This window comes from Rhizopus delemar, genomic scaffold (genome assembly GCF_000149305.1).
Source record: "Rhizopus delemar RA 99-880 supercont3.17 genomic scaffold, whole genome shotgun sequence".
NCBI classification, from domain to species: domain Eukaryota; kingdom Fungi; phylum Mucoromycota; class Mucoromycetes; order Mucorales; family Rhizopodaceae; genus Rhizopus; species Rhizopus delemar.
In genome coordinates, this window is record NW_027137843.1 from 451427 (window position 1) to 476381 (window position 24955).

The 24955-nt window shown below is 33.5% G+C and overlaps 10 protein-coding genes across 10 annotated transcripts; 5 read left to right on the top strand and 5 right to left on the bottom strand.

Moving 5' to 3' along the window:
• Window positions 1-696: 696 nt before the first annotated feature.
• Window positions 697-2065, top strand: RO3G_15749 (uncharacterized protein; the record flags this gene model as incomplete). Its single annotated transcript, XM_067670333.1, has 7 exons — window positions 697-720; window positions 778-864; window positions 927-1019; window positions 1099-1419; window positions 1478-1602; window positions 1662-1908; window positions 1970-2065. The coding sequence occupies 7 exons, from the start codon at window positions 697-699 to the stop codon at window positions 2063-2065; spliced, it is 993 nt and encodes a 330-aa protein (XP_067526434.1).
• An 840-nt stretch (window positions 2066-2905) lies between these two features.
• Window positions 2906-4177, bottom strand: RO3G_15750 (uncharacterized protein; the record flags this gene model as incomplete). The annotated part of the gene is made up of 3 exons (XM_067670334.1): window positions 2906-3712; window positions 3776-4092; window positions 4174-4177. 3 exons carry the CDS (start codon window positions 4175-4177, stop codon window positions 2906-2908), a joined length of 1128 nt encoding a protein of 375 aa, XP_067526435.1.
• A 354-nt stretch (window positions 4178-4531) lies between these two features.
• Window positions 4532-5510, bottom strand: RO3G_15751 (uncharacterized protein; the record flags this gene model as incomplete). Its single annotated transcript, XM_067670335.1, has 2 exons — window positions 4532-4968; window positions 5027-5510. 2 exons carry the CDS (start codon window positions 5508-5510, stop codon window positions 4532-4534), a joined length of 921 nt encoding a protein of 306 aa, XP_067526436.1.
• Window positions 5511-9007: 3497 nt separating this feature from the next.
• On the top strand, window positions 9008-9505 carry RO3G_15752 (uncharacterized protein; the record flags this gene model as incomplete). The annotated part of the gene is made up of 3 exons (XM_067670336.1): window positions 9008-9083; window positions 9146-9394; window positions 9471-9505. 3 exons carry the CDS (start codon window positions 9008-9010, stop codon window positions 9503-9505), a joined length of 360 nt encoding a protein of 119 aa, XP_067526437.1.
• Window positions 9506-9640: 135 nt separating this feature from the next.
• Window positions 9641-10089, bottom strand: RO3G_15753 (uncharacterized protein; the record flags this gene model as incomplete). The annotated part of the gene is made up of 2 exons (XM_067670337.1): window positions 9641-9750; window positions 9807-10089. The coding sequence occupies 2 exons, from the start codon at window positions 10087-10089 to the stop codon at window positions 9641-9643; spliced, it is 393 nt and encodes a 130-aa protein (XP_067526438.1).
• A 2993-nt stretch (window positions 10090-13082) lies between these two features.
• RO3G_15754 (uncharacterized protein) lies at window positions 13083-13421 on the top strand (the record flags this gene model as incomplete). The annotated part of the gene is made up of 2 exons (XM_067670338.1): window positions 13083-13166; window positions 13197-13421. The coding sequence occupies 2 exons, from the start codon at window positions 13083-13085 to the stop codon at window positions 13419-13421; spliced, it is 309 nt and encodes a 102-aa protein (XP_067526439.1).
• Window positions 13422-15132: 1711 nt separating this feature from the next.
• Window positions 15133-16205, top strand: RO3G_15755 (uncharacterized protein; the record flags this gene model as incomplete). The annotated part of the gene is made up of 3 exons (XM_067670339.1): window positions 15133-15240; window positions 15287-15346; window positions 15402-16205. The coding sequence occupies 3 exons, from the start codon at window positions 15133-15135 to the stop codon at window positions 16203-16205; spliced, it is 972 nt and encodes a 323-aa protein (XP_067526440.1).
• Window positions 16206-18034: 1829 nt separating this feature from the next.
• On the bottom strand, window positions 18035-18192 carry RO3G_15756 (uncharacterized protein; the record flags this gene model as incomplete). The annotated part of the gene is made up of 2 exons (XM_067670340.1): window positions 18035-18126; window positions 18177-18192. 2 exons carry the CDS (start codon window positions 18190-18192, stop codon window positions 18035-18037), a joined length of 108 nt encoding a protein of 35 aa, XP_067526441.1.
• Window positions 18193-18604: 412 nt separating this feature from the next.
• Window positions 18605-20262, bottom strand: RO3G_15757 (uncharacterized protein; the record flags this gene model as incomplete). Its single annotated transcript, XM_067670341.1, has 8 exons — window positions 18605-18987; window positions 19043-19190; window positions 19244-19460; window positions 19510-19593; window positions 19639-19785; window positions 19829-19993; window positions 20047-20123; window positions 20179-20262. 8 exons carry the CDS (start codon window positions 20260-20262, stop codon window positions 18605-18607), a joined length of 1305 nt encoding a protein of 434 aa, XP_067526442.1.
• A 1424-nt stretch (window positions 20263-21686) lies between these two features.
• Window positions 21687-22033, top strand: RO3G_15758 (uncharacterized protein; the record flags this gene model as incomplete). Its single annotated transcript, XM_067670342.1, has 2 exons — window positions 21687-21740; window positions 21788-22033. The coding sequence occupies 2 exons, from the start codon at window positions 21687-21689 to the stop codon at window positions 22031-22033; spliced, it is 300 nt and encodes a 99-aa protein (XP_067526443.1).
• Window positions 22034-24955: the final 2922 nt, after the last annotated feature.

The following is a 24955-nucleotide window of genomic DNA, read 5'->3' on the forward strand; positions in this document are numbered from 1 at the left end:
TAAATTTCTTATAATTTAAAGAGAACTGTTAATCAGAAAATATTAACCAATCGTAGCATTTTTCTTGTGACAAAAAAACATTTTTTTTTTTCCATTATCGTCAAAGCTTTCAAACTAAAATACGTGATATATCATGTTATGGAGACTGCTGTCTTTACTGTTTCAGAAGCTTCATACATGTTGAAGTTATTACACTCCAAAATACTTTTTATAGTAATTTACAAAGTACCTAAAACGGAAAATTATTATAGCGAATGGACCCTATCGCCAAAACCTTATAACATTTACTGGAGTCCGCTATAAATTTAAAGGAGTGGGCGATCTAATCAAGCAAACATGTTATATGGTTTCGATGCAAACGTAACTATTTAACAAAAGTAATAAAAATTAACTTTATCAGATTTTTGTTTAATAGTTTTGCTTGCTTTGCTGCATATAATATTCATGCGATAGAAAGCATTATGGTTCCAGCATGAAAAAATCAGATACAATTTAGCCTGGTATTGAAGATCTTAGCCTACATATGAGTTTACTTTGCCACTTCTACTAATTGAATACAGTAGATTAGCCAACTGTTGGTATCTAATGCATACCAAAGAATTGTTTTCAGTAACCACTTTTCACTCATCGGACTTTTTAACAAAAACTCAATCTTTCTTTTCTTTTCTTTTTTCCCTTTGGGTACGTATTCAAACTATGATGGACAATAAAGACTTTGAAGTAACTGAAATAATATTCCATTCTATCTTTTCTAAAATAATTAATATCATAATGTAGGTAGCCAACCCTCCAACAGACAGTGTCTCAGGCTTAGATTTTTCTACACAAGCTGATTACCTTGCTGTATCTTCTTGGGATAATCAAGTAAAGTATAAAGTAAATTCTTCTTTTAATTCTTTTTAACTTTTTTTTTGTTTAAAAAAAAGGTTCGCATTTATGAAGTTCAGCCTTCAGGTACCACAGTTCCAAAAGCCTCTTATGCACATGAAGGACCAGCATTATGTGTCACTTGGAGTAAAGTAAATATCATAGGAAAAAGATAAAATAACAATCATATCATTTTTATGTTTCCTAACACAGTAGCCCTTTCTCTCTTAGGACGGTACAAAAGTTGTGTCAGGAGGAGCAGATAAAGCAGGAAGAATGTTTGACATTACAAGTGGTCAATCAACACAGGTAGCTCAACACGATGAACCCATCAAATGCGCCAAGTTCTTGGATCAAGGAAATGTACTTGCAACGGGCAGTTGGGATAAGACAATTAAATATTGGGATTTGCGTTCACCTACACCTATTGGAACTGTTCAACTCCCTGAACGTTGTTATGCAATGGATACGAAAGGACCGTTATTGGTTGCAGCAACAGCGGAAAAATACGTTTGCGTATTTGATTTAAATAACCCCACTGTCATTTTTAAGGTAAAAAAAAAAGATGATGTGGTTTTAATTTTATTTAACGTCATATTATTTCTCTTAGCAACTGACATCTCCATTAAAATGGCAAACACGTACTGTTTCTTGTTTTTCTGATGGTAAAGGATTTGCAATTGGATCAATTGAAGGCAGAGTTGGTATTCAATATATTGATGAAAAGGAGGCATCGTAAGTTTTTCTTTTGACTGAAATCTTTAGAGTTTTGCTAACTTTATGTTTTAAAACAGCAAAAATTTTTCGTTTAAATGCCATCGTGATGATTCCAAGAATATATATGCTGTTCATGATATCAATTTTCATCCTATTCATGGCACATTTTCTACAGCGGGGGGTGATGGCACGTTCAGTTTCTGGGATAAAGATTGTAAACAGCGTTTGAAACCTTTTCCAAAGGCAAATGGAGAAATAACCAATACGGCATTTAATCGCAACGGCAGTATCTTTGCTTATGCAGTTAACTATGATTGGTCAAAGGTAATATATATATATATATATATATATAAAACGATGGCATATAAACTAATGCGTTACTTAGGGTTACAAGCATTCACGTCCAACTCAGACTCCAAAGCTTTATTTACATGCAGTTAGGGATGACGAAATTAAGCCTCGTACTCCTAAGAAGCGTTAATATCAAAACTAAAAAAAAAGCCAATAGAAATGCTTCATATCTTTACGCTTCATCCTGTACTATTTTCATTTAATTCAATACCACTTATGTATGAAATAAAAGACGTATTGGCTTATAAAACTATTAGAGTGATATTTCGGAAACAAACCTTGAATTTTTTACAAGCAGTTTATCATACGAGCTTGTTTGATTTTAGTATAAGTTTCCCTTAGCCTTTTGCGATGTTTGCCAGTTGTTCATTTTTATTTGAAGTGTTAGCGATGTCAATGCATTTGTAAAATAAAGACAGACATTTGGCATCTTTGAAGCCATAAAGAGTATATATCAGGTATAGATGCATCCTGATCATTATGAACACAAAAATAGGAGAAAGAAGGGAAAACAAAGATGCTATCCGAAAGAACAGAAGAAATGGTATACAACTCCATATTTCAACTTTATGATTCATGTCCAACTTACAAAATTAGGGTAGTGAAGGCTTTGCAAAGATTTATAGTATTCTTTTCTCTATCATTTGGTTGTAGCTTATTCTGTATAATCATTTAAATATAATTCTTCAGTCACTGATACATGTTACAGACACATAAAAGAAAAGTCATAATTATTTAAAGCATCTTAGGATTCCATTGATCCCTTAATGAAATCCTAGTGCTAGATGCATTTTACCAAATAAAGCGTACACATTTTCAATCTTGTTTGAATTTGACAAGAAAATGCAAATTAAAAAAAAAAGAAATGTATTAGGAATAATAAAATATTAAAAAAAAATGAGTAAGGAAAAACAAACTATGCTTAAGGTTACGAGATTGTTTACGTTTGCTTTTTTGTGAGCTTGAATGTCTATAAACCGTATAAATAAGTTGCGTATATAACCAATGCAGCACCCAGTATAAAAGTTCCAGAGAAAGTAAAATTGAATAGCCAAGCACTGACGATGCTTGATAGGATAATACTGATACTTGTAGCAAAGCCTTTCAAAATATTGTCCGCATACTTTACAACCAAGGCGACGATTAATCCACCTATGGCTTGGATGGCTATGACAATCCAAGTCAACGCTGTGTAATTAGCAAAGAATCCCTTTTCAACAACTGTAACGCCATCTTGAAGCATCACGACAAAGATCAATCCCAACACAACAGAGAAAAATGACATTTGAATATTTCTTATCCAAATTTGATTCTTGGAGGCCATTTCTTCATCCTCATCTTCTTCCTCTTGGTGCCGAGCTGTTCTTTTGCTCTCTTTATCATCTTCAGTTGGCAAAAGTTGGGGTTGCTTTGTAGCAGGTGCCTTGAGTATTTTTTCAAAATATACACCAGCTAATCCAGACAATAAGCATGCTGCCAAGACAGCCATGATGCCTTGTAAATTTGTTTGATTTCCTTCCTCTATTTTAGCAGATGTATCTGACAGAACACTGCTGTTGCCCGTAATGTAAGATATAAAGGTTGATGAGGCACCTTTTGGCAAATTAACAAGAGCAATACCGACTGTTAAAAGAGCTAAAGCAGCCCATTTTAGTTTTGAAAGATTTCGCTTGAGAATGATAACGCTGAAAAATGCAGTGGTCAAGATCTTTAATTGATAGGTTACTTGAAAGGTTGCTGCATCCAAGTTTGAAGCAGCCACGTATTGAAGATTGTTCTAATAAAAAGATGTCTTGTTTAAACTACATATGTACTGGTCTCCTTGCAACTAATAGATCACCTGAATAAGATAGAGTCCAGCTGGAAATGCAAGCTTCACCGATTGCCTCCATTTCAATATTAATTCTCGATTTAATAAAGATAATAGTGTTTGGAATGATCTCTTTTTTGCGTCAAGGTTTGAATAGAGCAACAAAAGAGATGTAACCGTCTTAAGAACCTCACTCATCACTACAGCTGTTGATGCCAAGTATAATTTATCTTCGGAAACATTGGCTCTAGTATAGCGCATCACTAAGATGAGTGCACTATTTTGGACAATTAGAATAACAAGTGAAAGGTATTTGATTGGTATTCCACCAAGTATGTTTTGCAATGCTAATTTAAAGTTTTTAGATCATTTTCAGTACAATCTTTCCCTTATTGTTCTTTTTTTTTTTTTTTTTTTTTTTTTTTTACTCATTTTAATAAAGAAAGTACTGATAATAAAAATAAAAGTTTATGAGAAACAAAAGGATTTAAATTCTGTAGCAGTAATAAAAAATCAAAAACTTTTACGGTGGTACATTTCAGCACAACCTTGAGGATTTATGTTTTTGATTCGACCATAAAATAGATCAAATTGTATTTTGATGCTATCAATTAAAGATGGATATAAAGGGTTATATATTTATTGACAATGAAGAATACCCGTTTTCTATTGAAATCATGTTAATTTAAAAAACCGCAGAAACATCCTGTGGTCGAACAAAGATCCCTTTGTTGGTAGACGTTACAAAATATCTGTAGCCATTTACACTTCCATCATTTTCACCCACTAAAGTAAGTAACTTAGCTCAAGGACGATATTAAAACCAGTTGCCTTACCATTTTTATCTAATTCAACCCCAATCCATACTCCTTCCGCAAAATGAACACGACCAATGAAAGCAACAGTTCCAAAAATTGCAATCGGCCTTTTGGTCAGCTTCACTCTTTTGCTAACGATAATGATACGTGCGTTTTCTTTTTTCAGCAGTTTCTTGAGCTTGCTATTGCTTGAAATGTTTGAAGACGCAATCAGTTTTATTTGACATGCATCATTTTTCTTTGAGGCGGCATTCAGCAGAGTTGTGCATTGTCGCATTGAGCAAAACGGAGTGTTCTTTCTGATGTATTTCTTTAGGATTAAAACTGCTTGATTTTGACAAGATTCCTTGTGTTTTCTTTCAAGATTTGAATCACTGACAAGATGCCTAGAACATACACCAAGGTCTAGATTAAATACAAATTGAGTCTATGGGGCCGTATACAACCATAGCATCTTATTTACCTCGAGCAAGCATTTTTAGTACATGTCTTTCCAGCTTTTCCAATCCTTGCTGCTGCCTGATCTCATCAATCTGTTGGCTTACGTAAAATAAGATAGTTTCTTTGGCAGCAATGAGTATATTTCTTGCTTGATTACTTAAAGCCATCGAATGTCGACTCATAAGATGACAAGCGATACCTTGGTAGATTAGACCTGCGTTAGACTGATTCATTTGATTCTCTAGTAAGTCTGTCAATAGATATTCCAAAAAATCAATTGAATAGATAACACCGTCAATACATGATAAAAGTGCAGGATACTGGCAACAATAAAAGTCAAAGTGGCTAGCAATCAGCCAAATGGCATGTGCTTGGAGTGATTGTATGATTTCTCGAATCTGTCTGCTCCAAATCAAGAATGGATCATTGAGCTTGAGGCTATGAGTGGCTAAATAACAGGCATGATGAACTTCTATTGTATTTGTCTTGTTGATGTTTGCAAGCATTTTTTCTGTAAAGTATCGTTGACACTCATCTTGCTCTTGTTCTACCAAATGCATTGCCATCTGACGACTAGACCAAAAGGTACTTAAAGATTTATCTGGGTCATTTGTCAATACATTAATGACTTTTTGTGTTACTGATGCTATCCTTTCATCACCAACACGCGCTGTGCAGAATGTCAGCAACTCAGGCATGTGAGTTGTGCACTTGTTACAATAACAGCTAAATCCGTGTGAATTCTTCTCGATGAACTGAATAAGGAGATCACATAGCTTATTTATCCCAAGATAATCTGCAGCTGAGTACATGTCACACAATTCTCTGACATCTCTGTCGCTGATTTCATTTGTCTCTATATATTGAAGAATGTCGTTCATCGCATTGATCTTTATGACGCTGGATGATAATCGGACAGTGATTGCTTGTGATTCAATAAAGTTTTCTCCAAGTAAAGTCGAAAAATAACTTGACTGGTTGACAAGGAGATGCTTATGGCAAACCCACTGTTTCTCCAAGACATCTTCTTGATGTGTAGAATGGGTAGAAATATCTGTGCTATTGACATGATTTCCTTTTTTACATTTGCTTAATTTGGATTTGATGAGGATAATGATAGTAGGACAACTGTCGTTCTTGCAAACGTTCTTCATTACTTGTTGATATGTGAAAGAAAAGGGTATTTTATAAAAATAGGCAATGCGTGCAATGAACAGAATCTTTTGTTCCCATACAAATAAAGTCAACCCCTGAATCGTACTGTTTGATGTCGTACACAATTCATTTTATGTTTGTCATTTGTTTATACATGTTTGTCTAAACTATTCTCAAGTTTTCTTCTCAGCATTTCTAATTACCTAAATTGTTCTGAATTATAAAAGATAGAGAACACAACACTGCTGTCTAATGGGAATGTTTCAAAAGAAAATCGTTTTTCTAGTAAAAAATAGATAAGATGGACTTTAAAGATTCCACAAGCTCTTTTTAAGTAATCAAATGCACAATCATCCATATGAATTTTTCACGCCTTGACAAGATGTAAGTTCCACGTATTCATTCTATTCATACATATTGCCTGTTGGCTTTTTTAATATATCAACGAGATCCTTGAACTACTATGTGCCTTTTTTTTTTTTTTTTTTTTGCAAAATAAAGGGTTGGACAGAAAATGTGATTTTTAATCCGAACCTTTTATATATTTAATTGAATGAGTATTGTATAATTCATTTTTTGTAAGATAAAATTTGATGTCGTAATTGATTCAGGAGCTGTTTCACTATATCCATTGACAACGTGAGCATTATAGATGGCTGTGCATTCTTCTGTTTCACAAAAAACCTGTTTTTGGAAACATGGATTCAATCCCTTCTCAGGTACAACACAAGCCTTTGTTTAAATTCTGCAAAGTATGTGTTTAAATTTCATTAAATGAAAACATCTTATTTTTACTGTTATTCAAGTCAATAGTGATTGGTACAATCCATCAAGTGTACTCTGTAACTTGGCATGTAAAAAAAGACTTAATGATCGAGCAAAATAAGCAAAGGGACAGGATGCATCAACCATAATTAGCCAAAGACGATCACGATCACATCTCATCCTTTTTCTGCATTTATAATGCATCTAGCTTATATGCCGGCACACGTTATATATTTAGGTAGTTCACTGAGATAAACAGCTTCCTTGGGCACTGCAATTTCCCTCTGTCAAAAGTTCTTGTAACTAACATCCAAAGAAATATAAGAAAACTGAATCAAATTGACAACACGCGATACCTTTTGTATACTGAACCATAGCAATTTGTTGCAACTGCTTTGAGAAAAATGCCAAGGGCGATTACCTATAGTCAAGTGTAGATAAAGGATTGTCTTTGAATCAAATTTTGTCAAGAGCTTAACGCTATCTGTGTATGTCTTTATAAACAATCAAAAAGAGCAAAGTAGTATATGTGTTTATACATAATTTTTCATGAAGTTGTTAACTAGAGAAAAAGACCTGCTTGATAACTACTGAGTGTAATGAGGATGACCCACATTGGAGGAGATTAGAGTAAGATAGTGGTGCTAGGAAAGGTTATTATTAAGTTTATGAAATACCTAAATAAAAATTAGATGTAATAGTGTTGTGGCGATGATTTTGATTCAAGTATTCTTCAATATGTTGACTTCATATGTTCCTTTACAGTGTTTATTATACTATATTTTGTTTACTCTTGAATATTATCGCTCATACTCGCACCATATGATATCATGTTGCAATCCATGTAAAAAAAAAAATATTTGTAAAAGATAAGCTGAGGCAAAGAGATAATTATGAATTGAATGACATGCTTACTTTTATTAATTTTCCAATTCCTAAAGATATCGATCTCGAAAGCATTCTAAAATAAAAGCTTACTTTTTCATATTATCGTACTGTCTTAAATATTGAATTACAATAAATTACACGTCAGGATACCATAGCTTGACCACTTGCTAATCTGAATTATACCTAAGATTTATTTACTTTTATTCATTGTATGATTTTAGATGAAAAACAACAAAAAAAATGCATGTTTTTTTTTTTTTTTTTTCTAATCAATATTAACCTTTAAGTATTTCAATATTGTTTTCTATATCAGATAAAAAGAGAGATACATACCATTTCCTTCAAGAATAATAATAAAAACTAAATCATTCATTACAGTGTATCATTTCATATTGAATCGTATATAATAATCAATGGAGCCTTTTTTTTTTTGCATAGATAATATAACGAATATAGGAAACAGAGTCTATAATAACATCAAGTTGATAGCCATCATTTCCTTCAGTCATCTCTTCTCATTTGTATCACACAGCTCTAGTTTCACCAATTTTATGTAGCCATGTTTCGACATGCTAAAAATGGTTGAATGTTCCCAAACAAGACCTCTTGCTCTTTTTCTCTATTTCTCTAATTCGATTTTATATGCCTAATAACATAAAGTACTCTATGAACTTAAATCCTTGTTCATCCTGCTGTGTATACAAGCAGCTTTTGTTTTTTCTTTACTTTTATTTTAATAGGTGTTCATGATTGGTAATACCCAAAGTATCTTAGCCAATCGTGTACCGTCTACGAGATCGCATGTACGTGACAGTAATTTTGATATAAAAACCAACTTTATTTTCCTTTTTTTTTTTGTTCTTGCAATAAAAAAGAAAGCATACAAAATGTTGAAAGGCTTTGCTTTATTAATGACTGCATTCTGTGGTTTAGTACATGCGGTCTCTCAACAGGTTCATTATAAAACACCTCTTGGAATCGATTATCAAGGTTATACTATTATCAATTGATTGTGCATAAAAAAATCAACTCCCTCTTTTTTAGGATCTCCTCTTTCTGTTTCTCGTAAAATATTATCCACCAAGAAAGTACCATTTGTAGAGCATTCTGCTGGTTTGTGCGCCAATTATTTATAAAAGAAAAAACAGAGGTTGATTTTTTTTTCTTTTTGAAAGGGGATTCATCATGGTTAGGAATGGCTATTGATTATCAATACATCAAACCGATTTTTAATGAACTGAACTCAACTCAATTTCCACTTATTAGCAGAGGTAACAATAATAATTTAATATCAATACTTGTATTCATACTTCTTTTTCTTAAAAAAAAAAAGGAGAATCCCATATCACGGTTATTTCTCCTCCAGAATTCGCAGTTCTTGCAACTGCTAATATCACCATTGACGAAATCAACAAGATTGCCATCAAAAATTCAATTCAGTCAAGTAAAATAAAGATTGTCTGTCTTGGAAAGGAAGATGTGGTATTGAAGGATGAGAGATATGTTGTATACCAAATTATTGTTAAATCCTCTGATCTTGTCAAGATTCGTCAAGAGATATTCAAATTATATGTCAAAAAGGGTGGAAACACGGCCCTTTTCGATCCTAATGTAACACATCAACAGATAATTTATGTTTTCTCATATTTTTTGTATAGTCATTTTGGCCGCATATCACTGTAGGATTCACTAAAGCGGATGTATTCCTTGAACAAGGAGTTTATAAAGGAGCTAATGTTTGTTACAGACCAATCAAATTGATAAAATAAATCCTCTTTTTTCACATACATTTTTAAAGTGTACTTTTTTTTTTATTAAGAAAAAGAAACTACAATTTAGATTTGTCACCAGCAAGTTCTTTGAAAACAGTATCAAGCTTAGTAGCCAACATCATTTGACCTTTAATCTTGAGTTTACCAGACATGTAAGCTTTTTGACCTAGAATGTTTCTTAATCTTTTTTTGTTCTCTCCTTTAATAATCATCCTCACTTACCGTTGAGTTTACCAGAAGCCAACTGAACGAAATCGGCATCTTTAATAGAAATGATAGCTTCTGCCTTTGTAGGGCCTTTTCCTTTAAGAACAGTACCGTTTTTTTTCAAGTCAACTGTAAACGTCTCTTCTTTTCCTTCACTATTCTTCACAACGAATTCAAAGATACCATTGACTTTCTTTATTAACTTTGCCTTTTCATCATCAGAAAGGGATTTCAAAGAAGAATCAAGAGCAGCAAGCACTTCAGAACTAGCGAAACCAGCGGTTTTGATATCAGACATATTTCTATAAAAGAGAGTGAAAAGAAAAAAAAGATAAAAAAAGAAAGACTCGTATTTATTTACTTATTTATAATTCACATGCATGCCATTGGGAGTTTCTGTATGTGACACGTCTGGATTAAATTATTTTCATATGAATATTAGTTGTTTTATTTATTTTATTTTTTGCGGGGTAATGTAAGGAGAAGGAGAGAAAGATGAAGTTATACAAGAGAAGCAACCCAGATAGCAGTTATACCCGAGAAGCAACCCAGATAGCAGTTTTACAACCTTGCATGATGACACTCTTCAAGACAGAATGCATAGGTGCTAATTGAGCATCATGAGCTATAGCAATATCATGGTGTTCAAGCTCTTCATCTCTAAATTGAGCCACAGTCTATACTGACATTAGCATAAGTTTTTTATTCATCCTATCCTTTTACCTTACTAAGATCCACTAATTGTTGATTTGGTTCTTTCAACTTGACCAGTTCTCGTAACTGATCATCATAATGTCCGCCAATCACTGTTTCCACAGCTTCTGTACAAGCCATCGCCGCCTCCTTTCCTAGCATGGCCGTACCGTACCCGACAGCATACCCAGCAACTTCCCAAAGAGGCCTCAGTAAACTCGGTCTCACTCTATGCTCTCCTACAAGTTGATTGAATCGTTCCAAATGTACTTTTTCTTGGTCCCACATTTCTTGTAAAATGGGTTTCAAGTTTTTGTCTTTGCCCAAGACGGCAATTTGACCTTTGTAAATGTAATATGCACCCACCTCACCTGCTTGGTCAACGCGAATCATGGGTGTTATCAGTTCCTTTTCTTCTTTGCTTAGTGTTCTTTCCTTTACGGCTGTTGTGAATAAGCGTCTTGTGGTGGTTATTGACTTTGGAACGACTTGTGAAATGCGAAGCATATTGCTGTTTAAAACCAAAAAAAAAAAAAAAAAAGTGCTCAGGGTTAGAGGAGGAGGGTGGTCGGTATTTGAAAATAAGAAAAAACTCGATCCACCTTTTGTCATGGAGAGAGCATGAGTGTTACTAAACATTGTTTTCCGAGCCTATGTTGTACTCAAAGAAATGAAAAGGAGAACAAGAAGTGATAATTATGCCAAAGCAAACCTTTTATTTTCTTCTTTTCTTTAAATGCTTTCAGTACGAAAAAAAAGTGAGTTCCACACATAGAAAAGTGTTTTCATTAAAGTTAGACAAGGAAGGAGTACTTTTTTCAGACAAAATAAATTAATTGACTCGATCGTTCTGGTAGTTCAACTATCATCTGCAGTTAGATTATCTTTCCTTATACCGCCCTTGACTTTTTGACCAGAATAATCCAACCGGGTTTAAAAAGTGATGAATAAGGCAGCAAGTATGTAGCTTTGTAGACATGACTATCAATTAAACTCTGAATTTTGTGAACTCTATGAACAGCAGTGCTTACCTTTGCCTCTAAACTAACTTATATCACCTTGAAATGTCTTGGACTATCTTGTGTCATGTTTTGACATGTCAATAAGACACAGCTTTAGTATTTTGGACTAAATCTTTACAAATGAGTTTGAATAAGAATAAACCCTGACAATCAGTAACTATTCTGAATAATATGTTTCAGCTAATGTTTAGACGGTTTATTACCAACATCAGTTTATAAATTATTCCCATACATGTCAAATCACATCGACAATAACTATTTTTTGTCATCTAATCTCAGAACTTGTTCAAATTAATATAAATAGCTTGTAAACCTTTAAAAGTATTTTAGAATTATTGTTCGGTCTCGTTCATTCGTCTTTGTTCTTGTTTTTATACTTAAAGCACTTCACCTTAAACTACTGTAAAAAGAGAACACTAATTGATCCATCAACACAAAATCATTCCTATTCTATTAATCAAAATAAAGAAACCCCTAGTCGGGTTATGAATTGCTTGATTACTTTTACCTGTCTTATTACCTTGACTTTGTAAAGCTGCCCTCGATTAAAATTTTTCATTGGGCTTATTGTCAGAATATGTTGTTATAACTGTCGCGACAGTATGACAAATGAAGTTCAAAACTAAATATATCCGAAAAGAAAATGCTAATATAAAAAATCATACATCAAATTTGACTCTACTGCACCAGGGAGTACGACTTGGGAGTCTAAAAAAAGTTCTTTAGGATCAAGAGAAGAAAGTAACACGAGGTTTATGAGAAAGAGATATATCTTTTTTAATAATGCCTATACTAGTAATATTAAAGTATCCTTGTGTTATTTGTCACTGTATCTTGTCCAATGCCCGTAATCTAAGACGTCATCTCCTAGTACAGCACGGTCCTAGCCTTCTTAGTATTCCAATGGGAACGAGAAGATATGACAGTGACGAATTTATTTTTATAGCAAATGTAAGAAACAGATAGCATATCCCTGTCAATAAACATTATGCCTGTCCTTTGTGTCTTGGATATTTTCCAGTTTTATCTAAACTTGAGGTCCATTTAAATAGTCATCATATCCTAGGAAAAAGGAAGCCCTCAGAGGTCAATGAAGGAAGCCACGTTAATGATACCATCCTAGTATACATAAGCAAAGATGTACTTCCTTTTCCGCTATTGTCATCAAGACTTTCTTCCAATCGATCGAAATCTTCCCACTGCCATTTCTGACTCATCATCATTTCTCATTACCGTAATCAAGCAAGATAAACTGTGATTGTTAGCTTCCTTAAAATCATGAAAAATATGCTTATGTTTATTATGAAAGCAATAGAATAAACTTGTGTGGAATTGCAGCGCTGGCTATGGGAATATGAGTATCCATCAAACATAAATCAGCATGAGAGAGAGAGAGCTAATCCAAGCAATTCAGCACATATTGACCGATTTCGCAAGCAAATACAATAGACAGACTGGTAAGAAACGATAATCAAAAACACGAGTAAGTTGGCTAACATTTTTAAGTTCAAGTATGAAAGAATCCATTAATTTAGAACGCGCATTCCGGGTAGATCGTGCTGTTCCTTTGTTTCAAATGTTTGGTGATCAAACAGGATTATTAAGTTATAAATGCATCAAAGCCTTTCTCAAAAATGCGCTGAAATTAGTGCAGATATTAGTAAATTGTAAACCTAAAAATGCACAATAGGTGGATGGTATGGATGATGATATACACGACGAAAAGCGTTTAGTTATGGAACCGTCTAGTGGACCGATCAAGGAAAGCATTCAGCACACAAGTGATGACATATTAAAGCAAATACAAAGTTTCATTGCCATTTTGAACTCTAATATAGCCCATAATATGGATGCAAGCTTTATCACTATGAAGAAGTCATTGGTTATTGGTATACAACTTGCAAAGCTACGATGATTTTAGCAACGATTTCGTTAAATGAAAACGGGAATGACTATGTTTACAAAGCGATATAAACTTGTGCCATCCCAACTTGCTACGAAATTCGAACAGGGTGGTTATGAGTATTGATTTAATGTCAAGGTTAGTGAGTAGTTTAAATGAATAAAACATCATAAAGTTGAAAACTGAGCATGATGGAGTGATTGGAGTTTATGAAAATATGACAGTCAGAGAAAAATATGACCCTTTAAAAGCTGACATCTGCGCATACGAAGGCTAGTAGTGTATTATCTCTGATATAAAAAAAGAAGAGATCAGTAACTATCTTGAAAACTCTTTTATTCAAAATAAATAAAAAATTAGAATTTTAGTAATTAAAGATTTTTATTTTCAAAGGTTATTATGGGAAAGGTGTTTATATGATGTTTTATTATAATAGTTTTTCACAGTATTACTTTCGACTTGGACATATACAATTCTATATCCAACTATTACTCTTACATTGTTGTAGTATAATACCATAGTAGACAGAGCAGGTCACATAGCATGAGAAAAGTAGATATCCAAGTATTTAAAATTGTCTAAAAGCTATCATAATCATCTCTTTTATATATAACATTATATAATGTACCCTACATTTTTTATAAAATTATATTATACTTGAAAGATGAAATTGTTTCTTTATATACTTTTTTTTATATTCATATTGAAATACAATATGTGACATCCATACTCATATTAAACAATCCCAAGGCAGTTCAAGGCAGTCTAAGGCAAAGATTAATACCGCCATTCATAAACCTACATACTTGCTGCCTTATTCATCACTTTTTAAACCCGGTTGGATTATTCTGGTCAAAAAGTCAAGGGCGGCATAAGGAAAGATGATCTAACTGCAGATGATAATTGAACTACCAGAACAATCGAGTCAGCTAAAGAAAAAGTTCTATTAGCGACTGTGTAAATTGGATGAATCATGCATTTTTTGATAAATATTTAGCTCTTGAGTCAATTTTGCGCAAAAGAAGCCAAGATCTGTAAAGTAAAAACATCCAATCTCACACAATAAAAATCATTATTTGCAATGTAAAAAAAAAAATACTCACTAGAAAATGAAATTGCGCAAATTTAGAGGAAAAGCACCAATATTGAATGTTTCCGCTCTTTTATTGTTGTAATTTTCCTTTTGTTGTAACAGTGCTCAAAGAGGCAGCACTAGAATAAAATCATTAAAAAAATATGTCCGCTCCGTCCCCCCCCCCTTTTTTTTTAAAAAAAATCAAAGCAAAAACGGCAAATTTCTTTTGTTTTACAAGCATGGTTACACCAAAGGATTGTCCGACAAATAGAATTCAATCTTTTTGATTCAGCTTTTTTAATATTTTTTTTTTTTTATTTTCTTGTGTGATAACAAAGAAAAAAGCTTGTTTAGTTTATATTAATTTCACAAGCAAGTTGTTATAAAAGTAAATAAGCATGATACTCTACAATAAGATTTGCAATTTATAAATTAAACTTTATTCTATTTTGTTCCAAATTTTGGCGTCACATCGCTCTTGAAAAAAAATTATTTTCTTTTCTGCTCCTTTTTTCCCCTTTCCCTTTTTTTTTTTTTTTCTTTTTTTTTTTTTCCCTTTTTTATTTCTTTTTAAAGTTATATGCTTACTTGCGATCATTTACTTATAGAACGGATGACATATAGATTATTGCAGCATCCAAACTAAATATGTCTAGTAATAAGCAACAAAAAGAAGTAAAATTATTTTTAAGTCAATGTGGATTATTACAATATTTTAAAGTATTTATTGAAGAAGGATTTGAAAGAATTGAATCAGTAAAGTATATTTGCTTTTAGAAATAATTCTCACTTTCTTTATTAGCTTTTGGAAATAACTGAAAGTGATCTCATACAAATGCAAGTCAAAAGAGGACACAGAAGAGTAAGTTTTAAATGAAGAAGGATTAGATAGGAATGAGATAATCAATTCTTTACAGCTATTACAAAGAGCAGTAGCGAATGCAAAAGGAATACCATCTAATGTGCCATTAAACATTGGAACAACCGCAGTCAATTACAACATCGGAGCAGATCCTAATGCTTCTTCTCCACCTCTACCTCCAGCATCCCACATGAATATCACAACAAACCATCATCCTTCACCCCTCATAGCTGCTTCATCTTCAGCACATCACAACCCAATATCATCATCATCCATCATCATCTCACAAGAGAATCACAATCATCATCCATCGGCAGGCACGATGAGTGCGCAAAGTGGTATGTCGTCCACAGAAGAAGAAGCAGTAACGGGCGATAACGTTCACCGGCTCTGGAAAAGAAAATACCATCGACATCCCAAGCCAGACGCAAACGCACCTTTCAAGCCACCCTCGGCCTATGTCATGTTTTCGAATGATACGCGTGCAGAACTCAAGCAGCAAAACAAATCTTTTACGGACCTGGCCAAAATCATAGGAGATCGCTGGAAAAGTATTCCGACAGAAGAAAAAAATGCGTACGAGAGGAATGCACTCAAGGCCAGAGAGGAATATCTGAAGCGGGTGGAAGAGTATCAGAAGACAGAGGCCTTTCAACGCTATCAGCAGTATTTGTCGGATTTTAAAGCGGAAAATGAAGCAGCCGCACGCCCTGTGGGCAGACCAAGAAAGAGGCCCAACAACAATAATAACAATGGAACATTACAAAGACAATATCCGTTTTATTTATTAAATGCAGAGGACAGCAATCATAATACCAATAATAACCATAATAATACTCCTTCAACCAGCAAGCAATAAGTGTGTGTATATGTGTATATGTGTATAAATATGTGTGTATATAAAATATAGATGGAAATTTTTTATATAAAATTATATACACTGTTTCCAAAGAAACTCTGTTTCAAAAAGAAAACTTGGCAAAATAAGAGTGACTTTGTAACCTGAAAACTTTTTAATTAATAGACATGATTTCTTTTTATGATGTAAAAGTATCAACTTGGGTATCTGTTTAAAATCACTCGAAGCAAAAAAGAAAAGATGATTGAGTGAATCACTTGAAAACTTGCGGTATAGCCTTTTCCTATCTTCAATGGACGCATCTTTTTATTTTGCTCTAGCAGAGCGAAGAGGACAGATGATGAAACATGTTCAGAGACATTGATTCCTTGGGCTATTCATTACTGTCATTATTTTAAGAATTGAAGACATGCTTTCCTTGCTATCCTAAGCGGTTTTGGCATGGGACTTGATTTCAAAATGCAGATTGTCTACCTCATCTTTATACTCTTCAAAATGTTATTTTTCCTCTTTTGATTTAACAATAAAGAGCCTTATTTTGGTCCTTATACCGATTGGCAAGTCATAAATACACATAATCGAGAATAACGAAACTATTTGGCACTTTGTATCAATCCCAACTCTAGTTTCAATCATTTACAGTTTATCTTTGCTTTCAAGATGCCTTTCATCACTGCTGGATGCCTTGATCATATCATCATCTACATTTTTCGTTTTTTTTTTTTTGAAGAAAAAAAAATGCTTTTCACTCCTGTAATATCAGCTTCATAGCTATCCCATACAGAAACAAGGTAACTCATCCCTTCTGATGATCTACTTTGCCTTAATGATGATGATCCAAATGTTCCAGCTCGAATTTCTTTTGTAAACTCGATGAATCTGTTAATCTTTCCCCAACGTGAAAGCTGATTTCATCGCCTTCAAATGTCTTCTCTGTCGGCCGCCAAATCCTGAGCAACATTTTCTGTCGCGTTGCTGATTGAGAAAGACCGATGTCACTCTAGCTTTGCTCACTGAAAAATGAGAGGCATGCAGCTAGAGCAAATCCAGCAAGGACACAAGTTTGCATGTGTCCTGATTTGTGCGATAGAACAAAGCTTTTTGTGTCTGGTTTTCTTTTATTCGTTGATGTGAACTGGCCCTTCTTTGTAGACGTATCAATGACTTTCTCTTATAGCCCCATTCTTTCTCCATATGGGCCCATTGTCGAAACATGGTTTTTACAAAGAATCATTAGGGCCCAGTACTAAAATAGTGTGTGAATGCTTATAACCGAGAGATATAGTCAGCACCTCCCGTTCGATCCAAAGCCCACGCATCATTAGCATCGGCCAGGATAGCCTTCCAAAAATGGCGTTCTCTTTGGCTGTAAGATCCTTTTTTTGATGTTCTGTGAGCATAAGTCGAGCATAACTTTGTGATTTATTAGTACTTGAAATAAAGCCACTGCTTTTATTACAAGGGAAAAAAAAAGAAAAGAAAAACTTAAGACCAACTTCATCGTAGTCTTTTTCTCAAAAATTCTACAAGTGATGTGTAAAATAAAGTATAAAAATCGTCAAATGTCTTTCAAATGTTTTGCCAACTTATTTCGAAACACAGTGTTTTGTAATAAGACAAAAACAGTTAAAAACCCATCGTATTACTGCTTTCTTATGTCTTCACATGTAAACAGACAATGAATGGCTGATAATAAAATCGATGATTTTGAAGAAAAGCATGTTTAAATCTTTTAAGACCAAAAAAGAAGACTTGAAACTGTACTTGTTTTATTTTTACAAGAGAAACAAGCCATACAAAACAAATATGAGTTTTATTGTTTATTGAGTTTAGTAGTCTTTATCTTTGTATTGTTTCAAGACATCACCCATTTGATAGTGAATCTTTCTTTTGCGAACGAATTCTTCACGACGTCTCTTTTCTAGCATAAAACTTAATCAGAAACAGCATGGTCAACATGATAATTTTTACCTTCCTCTTCTTCCATCCTATCCTGCTCATCATATTCATACCATGATCTCCGACGCATATCACTGTCTGATGTAGTCTGATCGGATCCTTCTTCATCTCGTCCGTATAAATTTGCCATAGCCTTTTCTCGTTCCATTTTTAATTCGAGTGCTTGCTGCATCAAAACATGATATCCCCATCTTATTCTGGTTTAAAAAAATCTTTTTTTAAATTGTCTTTTATCAACGCATTCCTTTTCTATTACCTGTCGGGTCCGCGATAACCTGAGTTGGGTTTTAATAAGATGGATTGAACACGTCGAGGGTTGGGAGTTGATGAGTAAGCCATTAAATAAAAACTGGTGTATAAAAAAGAAAAGAAAAAAGAAAAGAAAATGAAAATTGTGTCTTTTTTATAATAAAGATGGCATGGTTCAGAAACATTCTTTTTTATTCTGTATAGGGAGGATCATCCATTGGCAACAAGTGTTGAATCTCTTTTAACTGAGTTTCATAAAAGTGAGACACCATGTTTCTTGCCGCTCTTAAGGAAATATTGTGGACTGGATGAGTAGCGAGCAAGCTGTTGTCGACATCACCCACAATCACAAACTCGTTTTTGCATTTCCACAATAAAGATCGAAGGCCACCTTTTACTTCTGGTTGATCGATATAATCTATGCTGTGTTGTGCAACAGATAGGCCAGAGAGACAATAGCATGTGTGATAATAATCTGCTCTTTTACCAGGCTTATCAAGTAATCCACCATATTGACTCTGACAACAAAGTAAAATGTACTCTTGCAATCCTTCCCTGTCAAACAAGTAGTCACCTATCAAGTTGTCTTAGCAAAGAGGGGATAGAATGATACAATGTGGGATGATTACTTGTATTCACATGCTCATGTCTTGAAAGAGCTGATTTGATAATTGGAAAATCGCCTGCTCCCCAAAAAGAATAACAACCGTCGACCAACTTGTTCGTACGTCCTTGAAAGCCTCCTTCTAATTTCATCTGACGTTCTGAACACCAACTCTAATATATTAAAAAAGATTAGACGAGATGTAAGTTCGTTTATCGAGCCTTACTGTCAATCGATCAAGATTCAGTCTTGACATGCCATCCAATATTTCCATAGCTGCCAAGCCACAGAATGTATAGCCATTATGGGCTTCTTTTCCTGGGTAAGGTCCAATACCACCTTCATAAGTTTGTGATTTACAAATGAAATCTATACAGTTTTCAGTCAATTCTGGTGTTAGCAAATTAACAAGAGATGCTACATTCAAGGCACAATAAGATCCACTATAAACTGTCATGAGTCATCTTCTTTTCAGCCACCCTATGAGTTTACCGGATATCAATTTCGCCACCATCATGCATGGTAAATGAGCCATCGGGTTGTTTCATACGCATCAGGAATTTGTAAAGAGCGTCTCTATAAAGACATTGGTACTTGATCAATCGTCGTATTATTTCTTACCTATCAATGATTTTATAAGCTTCTTTTGTGCCCGCAATAGCCAGTGCATTCACAGCTGCATAAGTAGTTGCCAAGTGACCCAATTGATCTCCTCCTCCTCCAAATCCTCCTGAAGGTAACTGCCAATGTTTGATGGTAGAAACAAGTCTATAAAAAGTTGAGTATCTACAAAATTAAACTTATATTTTACCTTTCAATGATGTCTGGTGTAAATTTATATTCTAATAAATCCAAAGAATGAACTATCCAATAAACCAACCAAGGTTTACTAGCATCCAATACAGATCCCCACTGACCAAGCCCTTCCAATCCCTTTATTAAATAAGTAATATGTCTTTCTTTTCTTAATCGAATTCTATAATACAGTTCATCATTATTCATCCCATCGAGTTCTACAGAAACACTTACTCTTCAATAGATTTTTTATTTTTATTATTTGGAGCATAAGGAACAAACTTTTCAAGAACAGAATCCTCTACTTTTTTCTATAAAATATCACGTCTATTTTTTTATTCAAACACATTATTTCGCAAATTTTACTTGTTCCATTGAAGTCTCGGTTGGAAGACCGTCGTCTTGATATCTTTGTTCAATAGCATTCACATTCCCTGTAAGAATTCCCATGTTGCAGTAATAATAATAATAATAAAAAAAAAAGGGAACAAAAAAAATCCTGGGTTTTAAATGATAAAAGGCGTCTTTATTGCTCACGATTTATTTTGCATGAAAAAAAAAGAGGGCCTTTGGATATAAAGAACATCGTTTGAAATATAAAAAAAGCAAAAAATCATAAAGAACAGTTCACATATTTATAGTTTGGATTGTTAAATGAGTTTCATGTAGAATATCAAACTTTTATGTTTTTTCTTTTTTACAAAAGAAGCCTCTTGACAAAATCAAAGCTTTATAAAAAGCGAATATGTGTTGTGTAGATGATCGATTCTAGTAAACACTTTTCTCCTTTCTTCGATAAACACTTGACTGTGTTCATTCTATTTCTTATGCCGATTGTTTGTTACTTAATTTGGGAAGATGTTTATCACTTGATTCTTTAGTGTCAATAATCCCTACCAATAATTTAGAATGTCAGCCACCTTATAATCATCATGTAACAAATCGGATACAGCAGATAAGCAAAAATGTACATGGGATTTCTTTTTATAGAAATAACTTGGATATTTTAAACAACACATACTTGATAAGCATTTTTTAAAACCTGCTATCATAAACATCATTTTTATCAAAGAGGAGTAGAAGGAAAAGAGAGAGAGAGAGAGAGAGAGAGAAAGAGAAAGAGAGGGGGGGATTACAAACCTTATTTCTTTGCAGAGTCTTCCTGTTGAGAGTTTTCTTAGATACATCCCTTGCATTCTCATTTTTATCATCAAGATTTCCTATAAACAGCTCATCTCATCAATTTTCCTTCATTTTCGATAAAGTCATCTAATTTAAGAATATTTTCTCTTGCATACAAGTACTTTGGACTTTCTTTTTAATGTGTTCAGCCAAAAGATATGCAATACATGTCTTTGAGTTATCCTTAACAGGATGAGGTATTTTTACTCTGTAAAGCAGCGGCTTGCTTCATCTCTGATGTATCCTATTTATAGAGCGATTGATCAATAGCTATATAAACCGTCAAGTTAATCATAGGCCACGGATATTTATTTTAAAAGCAACTTGAATTAACTAAAAGAGGAAAATAAAAAGAAGCTTATCAAAAGAAGAAAAAAGATTTGGGCTGAAGGGGGGAGGAGGAGGAAGATTGATTAATAGCATATCATTCTCAGACGGGTAATGAGGTGAAGAATAGGATAGAAAAAGAGGGATCTAGTGAGGGATCCGGAATAGAAAGTGTACCAAATTAGATAACACGCAACATTTTCAGTAGATAACAGTTCATACTGTGGCGCTGCTTATAAAAAGAGTGCAACAGAATTTTTCTCTCTTTTTTTTTTTATTTTCTATTTTATTTTTTATTTTTATTTTATTTTTATTTTTATTCTTTTGCTTTTATGATCTTTGTTAAATGTCATAAAGCTGAAACAATGACAGACCTCAACTGGTGTACTTTTTGTGATAAAGCAGTGAATCCTTTTTCTGTAGGTAAAGAGAGCAATAATAGGATTTGATTATTAACTGATCATAGGAATCCCTTTACTGCAGTGATCAATGCTTACGTGCTGATGCTCTTCGTAATCATCCACTCTTGGGTTACACATACCCAGAATTCATTAATTTTCCTCGACCCAAATCAACCAAACAATCATCCACTGCTCACTCTTCACCTTCTACTTCACCTTCTTTAACCGCATCTTCTTTATCATCCCGCTCTATCCAATTTTCACCTCCAAAATTTGATTTAAATCATCCTTTTATAACCCAAAGAAAATGAAAAAGTCTTATTCTTTTCCTTTTTTGAAAAACAGTCGCTATTTGTACATAATAAACAATATACCCTCCCTTTTCTCTATTTTATTGCATCATTCATGATTAAACTGGGTGTGTCACTGAAAACCCGACTAAATAGGAACATGTTTGCCTCTAATGTCAATTTTTTTTTCTAGAACTTTTTGTACAAGTCATTTTTCATACGGATTCTTCTTTCATCATTCGAGTTTATATAAAGGAGGTAGCATGTGTTATCATCCTTACACAGGTGTTCCCTTAAACTGGATGTTTCTTGTATTATGGCTATTATATCAACCATCCATTGTACTAGAATCCACTTTTATCAAAAAGAAAATTAGAACCAAAATCCTTTTATTTTCAAAACAATCTGGATTCATTTTTTCTTATTCTCAGAGACAATTTAAAACAAGTTTCTTCTTTGAGATTCCTTATAGTTTGAATGCTGTATCTCCCTCCTTTTTTTTTTTTTTTGCTTACATCCTAGAATGCGTTAAATTTTTACCGAGAGCAATAGTCAATGTATTACAAAAAATTCTATTTTCTACAAGTTTAGGACTTGTAACAAGCTTTATTCAATATAGATTCAAGTATAAACTTGTATACATCATACTCATATCTCAAGTCAATAGGCTAATACAAGTACTCTATCAAATAAAAAAAAAAGACTGTTTTTGAATAAACTTGTGTCATTTGCTTTTAATACGGGTAATGATGGGTCAATGTACTTCAGCATTTTTTTTTCTTTTTGTACCAAAGAGAAAAGGACTTTTGAGGTATACAACTTTTTATTTTAAAAAGAGTTTGTTCTTAATCCAGAGTTCAAAGAATGCTGCAAAAAAAAAAAAAAATCCATAGAAAGAGGGATTCAACTTGAATAATCTGCTTGGTGGACCTAACTTGCTCATAATACTTGACTATTTATTCATGCACTCAATTGGTCTGGTGAATATCAAATTTAGTAAAAGTTACCCTTACAAAATCATTCTTTTGCTTTACAAAGCTACCCTTGAAATGACACGCAAGATTCAATAAACAACTTTCAAATAGAGCGTACATTTTAAATATTCTTTAAAAAAAGTACAGATAAAAGCTTACTTTACAACCTATGCATTTTTATTAATGTATTGGCAAGAATAAATAACACATGGGCAAAGGGCAATAAACAATCTAGAGGCTCATTGGATTTAAGGTACCCTTACAACTATTTCAATGATACATTCATTCATCGTTGTTTCTACTGTGTCTTATTTCCACGGAAACGCATACGTGGATCAATCTACAGAATTAAAAGAATTAAAAACAGCAAGTGGGCTGATCTAAACAATGTACCATTCCTCTTCGACATTCTGCAAAACTTTTTTTGATACTAAAGCATTCTTCAGGCACGTCGTCTTTATGTTCCGGTTGAAAACATTCTTTTATAGTATGTCCCTTTAAAACACATTTTGACTTGAGCATACATTCAATCAATTCTTGTCTAATCTCTTTACATGAAGAAGGCATATTTTTTACGCTTCTTTTTTTTTATAGACGAAAGAGTTGTATTGGGTGAGAATAATTGAATCCCCGGCTGAAAATCCCATCTTATGGCAGAGATAGGTCAACAAGACATGGTGAAAAGGGTTGTAATAAGCTTTCACTGTTTATTCCTATGTCTACCTCCACTCAAACCGTAAAGTCATCAAGAGTCTTCATCTCTTTTGATAGCAAACGATAAACATTTATTGACTTCAATTCAACAAATAAAAATCCATCACATTTGTTTTTGATGTTGGCAGAATTTGGTATCGATTTCTTTCTCTTTCTGTCTCTCGTTTTACAAAGGATAGCATTGTGAAATCCACATGTCTTTATGTCAAGAGTTTTTCAATAAATTACATCATATACAATGAGCAGACAAGTCATTGGTAGTCTCTTGTTGAACCACTCGTTTTTTTTTTTTTTTAAAAAAAAAAGAAGGGTGTATGAAAACATGAAATAAAGAATGAAACGAATATTAATTAAATGGATCTTTGGGTTCATTTGTATTATTGAAAATAATAATAGCTAGTCAATCATTGACGAGAAAGCATATGTTCTTTGAATCTACTTCAATGCTAAAAAGTCCAATGTGTTCATTTTCGTCGGCGGTAAAGCAGACTGTCAAGATGATACAAGTCTAGCACTCCTATCAACTTAACCATCCTATCCGTTCCTAACAGAAGCAATCCAGGATAATGATTTTCATTCTAGTGTCTAGTAGCATTCCATAGCATGTGTTTGTTGGCTCGAATGTTTTTGTTTAACCAAGTAGCTTCTCACATCTTCAAAAGCATCGACAGTCTTGAACTCAATGATGACACGTTTCTTTTTATTCTTTTGTGATTTCATCGACCCCTCCAATTTCATGTCTGCCCTCCTCCTTCTTTCCCTCGCTCTCTACAATACGCCATTTCGTCTCATTTCATTCTCAATTTAAAAAAAAAAATGATTTAGCTCGTTCTTTTAGATTGGACCCATTTTAGGTTTGAATGACCTTACGATTCATTTTTTTTTATCAAAGTAGAGCATACATTGATACAATCAGGTATAGACTCGAAAAATTGATAGGACAACCACACTAGACTTTCATGCTTGTTGATTTTTTTCAGTGTTATCAACAGCAAAAGTTGGATTGTAAACAAATAGTGCAAAAGGACAAGACAAACTTCAATTGGACTCTTTTGGATTATTTGAGTAGTGATAGTGTGACCAGGTCAGTTTATTTTAATTGTTATTGACGAGTGAACTTGTGAGCACTGATGATAGAGCTTGATTGTATTTTGAGTTGCAACTGAATCCAGATAAAGTATGCACCCAGAAGAGAACTATTTGGACAGAATCCGTTAGGTTGGAGACGACTGAATTCAACCTTGAGTAAACCTAC